The sequence below is a fragment of the Glandiceps talaboti genome, chromosome 9 (genome assembly GCF_964340395.1).
Source record: "Glandiceps talaboti chromosome 9, keGlaTala1.1, whole genome shotgun sequence".
Taxonomy (NCBI): domain Eukaryota; kingdom Metazoa; phylum Hemichordata; class Enteropneusta; family Spengelidae; genus Glandiceps; species Glandiceps talaboti.
This window is the reverse complement of record NC_135557.1, coordinates 8,239,209-8,244,208: the sequence shown is the minus strand read 5'-3', so window position 1 is coordinate 8,244,208 and position 5,000 is coordinate 8,239,209. Positions and strand designations below refer to the sequence as shown.

The following is a 5,000-nucleotide window of genomic DNA, read 5'->3' as shown; positions in this document are numbered from 1 at the left end:
GAAATATTTCTTTAAAATGTCAAATTAAGAAATAGAAGAATTTTTACTATAGTAAATTCATGGCATTAAACTAAAGTAAAGTGTCAACAAAAGAATTGTTTGTCCTGACTACATACTGGCTTTGTCTTCATAGTACTACGTACAAGCTATATACTGAATTAAAATTGATTGCTCTGTCTGAAACAATGTTCAATTTGGGTACATTTAATTAGAATGGGGAGGGGAAGGGTGGGGGTGGAGGGGGTCTGAGGACTAACTGAAAGAATTTAGTGTTTTTTGACATACATTGACCTATTGATCTCGCCCCTAAAGCAATCGAAACCGTCTATTTTAAAAACTAGATGTAGTTAAATATAGCACACATATCATTCCTTATAGAATTATTTCTGAATTCAATTGACTGTAAAAGGCGCAAAATATATCATTATGTTTTTTTTGTAAACGCCTTCAGAAAATATCATTTAGATGCCTAATTGCCGAAAAATTGTCAGATATTCAGAAAATTCACATTTTAGATTTTCAATTTCAATGTATTAGAAAAGTGGTTGTGTACGTGGTCAGTTACAGTGCACCAACGTGCACGTGTACTCTCTGTTCGCGTTGTAAATGACAGGAATTTACTCCCTGAATACATAGACAGTGATAGTGTAAATTCATTCAAGTCAATCAAGTCTGGATAAACTGTGGTGACACTATCGATTTGACACGTATACCATTTCTTAGCAGAACACTGACTCTGTTTGTCATGGATACTTTGCCATGCTGGACAGAAATTAATAATTTTTACTATGGTATTTTCTGTTACTGTATTGTTGGGGATGACAAGCCATATCAGGCTCCTTCATTTCTCCGATTCTAGTAATCCATTGATAATGTTGTTGGTGTGTGCTTTTTTTGGCAGTATTTGGCATTGTTATCGCTGAAAAGAATCACACTATTGCTGTTGATGTTGGCGCATCGGTCAATCTACCATGTCTTGTCCAAGCAAAAGATGTACCAATAGTGACGGTGAGATGGGGACGAAAAGATGATTCGTTCATCGCTCAGAAATTTCATTCTGGGAGTGAAAAATACGTCGAGGACAATAAATACTTGATAGATGATGCACTGACGATGCTGACCATCTTCAATGTTACACCGTCGGACGAAGGAGTGTATAAATGTGCAGTGGAGCTGAATACGACTAAAGACAGTATTGAACAGCACACCACTTCATTGACAGTTCTGAAAAGTACGTATCTTATACAGTTAAGACATCGCCGAGACTGTGTGTTACACACACCTTTTCAATGTTGATACTATGTGCATACGAGTAGAATTCGATACGAGAGATCATTTTGGCTAAGTGTGGGAGGAGTGGAACAGAACTAAAATCATCCATGAATTGAAGATATCTCTTATCAGATTGTAAAAAACCTAGAGGTCAACCATTTTTTGGTTGATTAAAGACGATGTCAAAATGTCACGGATAGGAGGGGAGAATTATTAACTTTAATATGCAACCTTGTTGCAAATATGAAAAAAATGAAATACGAACAAGTGTAACAGATTGTTACTACTGAAGTAATTGTGGTAAAAGCAGACATATCTGAGGTACTGTAGCATCAAACATAAACAGAGCCTCAACAATTGAAAGTTAAAGTAATGTGACTATGCATTATTACCTCCGCCACATAGACCACAACTACAGCTACATGGACAAATCCATGTCTATATAACATGACAATAACATGACAATAGCTACAAGTCATCGAACTTTAAATCAAAGTAGACTTTAGCTACCTTACTACCAAACTAGAGCGTCTATAGGGTTTCAGTTATGTGGCATCATGTTGTTTACGTCTCACACAACGTTTTTTGTTACAAATTACACAAACAAAATAGAGGCACTGATAGTACGCACGCACGCACACACACACATACAATGTTACATTTTATCTCACTGTGAAGACAAATAAACAGTTCTGTCTTTGGATCTTCCATGTTTCATTGATGTTAATTTGTGTTCACAGTGAGATGTATCAATGTATATGATAATTTATACAACGTATGATGTATTTGTGTAATTGTAACTTAAAACATTCTTAGACGTAAAAACAAAAATAGAGTCGCCTAATTCAGACGCTGTATTCTCTGTTTTTGCAGTAAAGCTTTACCAATAATAAAATGATAGTATGGGATATAACATTTATTAATAATCGTAATTATAAATAGACAAAAATCAATAATCAAAATTTGATGGTTTCAAAAACTCTGTTAGATTATTTTATAAAAAACTTATTGTAACTCTGCCTTTTAACCACTTGCCTCTTACAATTGCTGTCGAAGTTCGAACCCATACAGTTTGATTGAATTTACCACGCTGTAGGTAAGAAGAGTGTCGTTCAGTTTGACTCTACCGAGCAACGTAGGTTTGCCCCTAGTACTCCAGTTTCCTCCTGCATTAACACTGAACTCATGAGGGATGGCCTTCACTGGACTTCTTGGGAGACAAGTGTTTATATACTTAAAGAACTATCCAGTATAACTAAAATATTATCTTTTATTTATTTGTAGATGCTGGTGATGCACACAGTGAAGCTAGTGACGGTAAGTGTTTTAAATTAAAGATATTCTACGATTACAGATGTAAGTTTAGTTGATAAGTCTGACAGCAGATCATATTTGCCATAGATTAAAGCGTTATTAGCTTATCAGTAATCTAGTATATATTTTCTGATTTTCTCTACATTACTAAAATTTAAAGGTGTAATTCGTGTCCATACTTTCATCTTATATTATAGATTTTTGTTCGCCTGACTGTGATTGTGTAGTGTGTTATCATAAAAATTACATGAATTCAGTGTTACCTTCAAATACACTACTTTTAGTTTATGTCTTAGTTTATAGCTGTTAGTTTTTCACACTGGAAATGACGTCTTTCTAGGTTTTAATCTGTATTCACACATAAAATATACAAGGAATCGAGAGAAACGTTTATAAACTGAATCTGACAATAATTGACAGTCTGTAAGGGTATTTCGTTTCATCTGCACACGCCTTCCATTTTACGATTTTACACAATATTACCTGTTTTGAGATATTTATTTTTCATGTCTGGTTCATTTTTTAAAGGTTCACTGGGAGAACTGTATGGGATACCGATCTACATCATCATCATAGTACTCGTGGCAGTAGTTGTCATCGTGTGTATGGTTTGTTGTGTGTGTTGTTACTGTGCTCGTAAAAAGGTACGTCTTTGTTCTAAGCCATATTCCTCACACAGATGTTACAACAATGTCAACAGGCATCACAATAGAAAAAAAAACAGTGAAAGGGAAGGAGGGATAGAGAAGAGAAAGTACACACGTGATAGTGTGTGTGATAGAGGCAGAGAGATGCAGAGAGAGAGAGAGAGAGAGAGAGAGAGAGAGAGAGAGAGAGAGAGAGAGAGAGAGAGAGAGAGAGAGAGAGAGAGAGGGGGGGAGGGGGAGAGAGAGAGGAAATACATATCCCAACCTGTTGTAGACAAAGTCTTACACCTTTACTTGTTACATAGTGTCTTATAAATGTATTTCTCACAGAGAGCCCATATTATTTTACACACTTTATATCTAATTCTATCTCTGTCTCCGTTTATACTATAATTATATTACAGAAGAAGTCTCAGAAAACTACTGCAAGGGAAGAATACAGAATTGTCTGAGTGACGAGTACAAAAGCATAGTGAATTTATGAATAATGGCCATTATATGGTAGACTATTGTGTTTAATGTTGCTATTCAAATCTATACTTGGTGTTGCCTGAAGTAAATGTGTGGCGGGGGCTTAAAACAAGCCTACGGACAAGGTTACCATGTTGGAAAGACAAACAGAACAATGTATTTCATATGTGAACTTACTACTTACTTATAGAAATACATATGTATAAGTAATGAAGATATGTTACATGGAATAAAGAATATAGTCACTTGTTATGATTCTTGCATGTGACCATGGTGTTTGTGACAGTTTTAGTATATACTATTTTAGTGTATATGTATTGTCTGCTGTGTGTGTGTGTGTGTGTGTGTGTGTGTGTTCGTTGTGTGAATACGTATGCCCCTGTGTATTGACTGTGTTGTATGGAGTTTGTGTATGTTTGGCGTGGTCATAGGGAGACACTGTTTCTGTTTGTTTGTTTATGTGTGTGTGTACGCGCGCGCGTGTTTGTGTGTGTGTGTGTGTGTGTGTGTGTGTATGTGTGTGTGTGTGTGTGTGTGTGTGTGTGTGTCCTTGAGTTTGTATACTTGTCGTTGACAAAGTATTATCACCATGGAGCACATGCAATAGGTATGTTTGTTTGTTAAGTATAAACTCCACTTGAGTCCTCAAGTTTTTTTACCGTGGATAACCCGTCAAAGTTGTGATTCAAGCTAAAACAAACTATGGAAATATATTTTAATGAGTTCATTTGATTTCTTTCTCTACTATACTAGTTGGGGTCCCCAAACATTCAATAGCTGATATAACGCTATTCTGCTCAAAAACTTGGTGGATCTCACTTCGTTAAGCCTAAATAAATTTGATCCTATTAATCTACCTCGGAGTTCTGTCGATGCGCCCCCCCCCCTAACCGTTGGCATGTTGCCACTGCTTGTCACACGATTTTAGAGTAGTGTTAATATTATGGGATACTCCGGTTTATGTGTAATTTAGTATTACTAAACCTTGTGTACATTGACCCACATGTATAACTTCAAGTGGGGGCAAGGAATATTGACGTATTGAGACCCATGACGTCACGTTGTTTGTTGTGGCTACCGTGATGTGTCACCTCCACTGTAAACACATCTCTCAATACCTATTATGGTAGCAAGATGTCAGCTAGGTATTGGTTCGTAGAATTGCTATTGTTCGTGGAATTTCCCCGATAATAGAATACCTCAGTGTATACGTCTAGAACAAATAGCAGATTCGGTGGTGAGAATGTGTCATCAAGTCGAAGTTGTATTGTTACTAGTACTTGCCAACGGTAAGTA

General features: G+C 36.2%; 1 protein-coding gene and 1 long non-coding RNA gene across 2 annotated transcripts in view; both read left to right on the top strand.

Moving 5' to 3' along the window:
• The window catches only part of LOC144440401 (uncharacterized), a 4,606-nt gene extending 807 nt beyond the window's left edge, over positions 1-3,799 (top strand). Inside the window, exons 2-5 of the mRNA XM_078129773.1 lie at positions 902-1,231; positions 2,557-2,589; positions 3,115-3,230; positions 3,638-3,799. Of these exons, the coding sequence (XP_077985899.1) occupies positions 902-1,231; positions 2,557-2,589; positions 3,115-3,230; positions 3,638-3,685 (527 nt within the window). The 3' untranslated portion in view covers positions 3,686-3,799. The remainder of the gene's footprint in view (positions 1-901; positions 1,232-2,556; positions 2,590-3,114; positions 3,231-3,637) is intronic.
• Positions 3,800-4,930: 1,131 nt separating this feature from the next.
• The window catches only part of LOC144440371 (uncharacterized), a 3,065-nt gene continuing 2,995 nt past the window's right edge, over positions 4,931-5,000 (top strand). The window contains exon 1 of the long non-coding RNA XR_013481194.1: positions 4,931-4,993. This is a non-coding gene — a long non-coding RNA (uncharacterized LOC144440371). The remainder of the gene's footprint in view (positions 4,994-5,000) is intronic.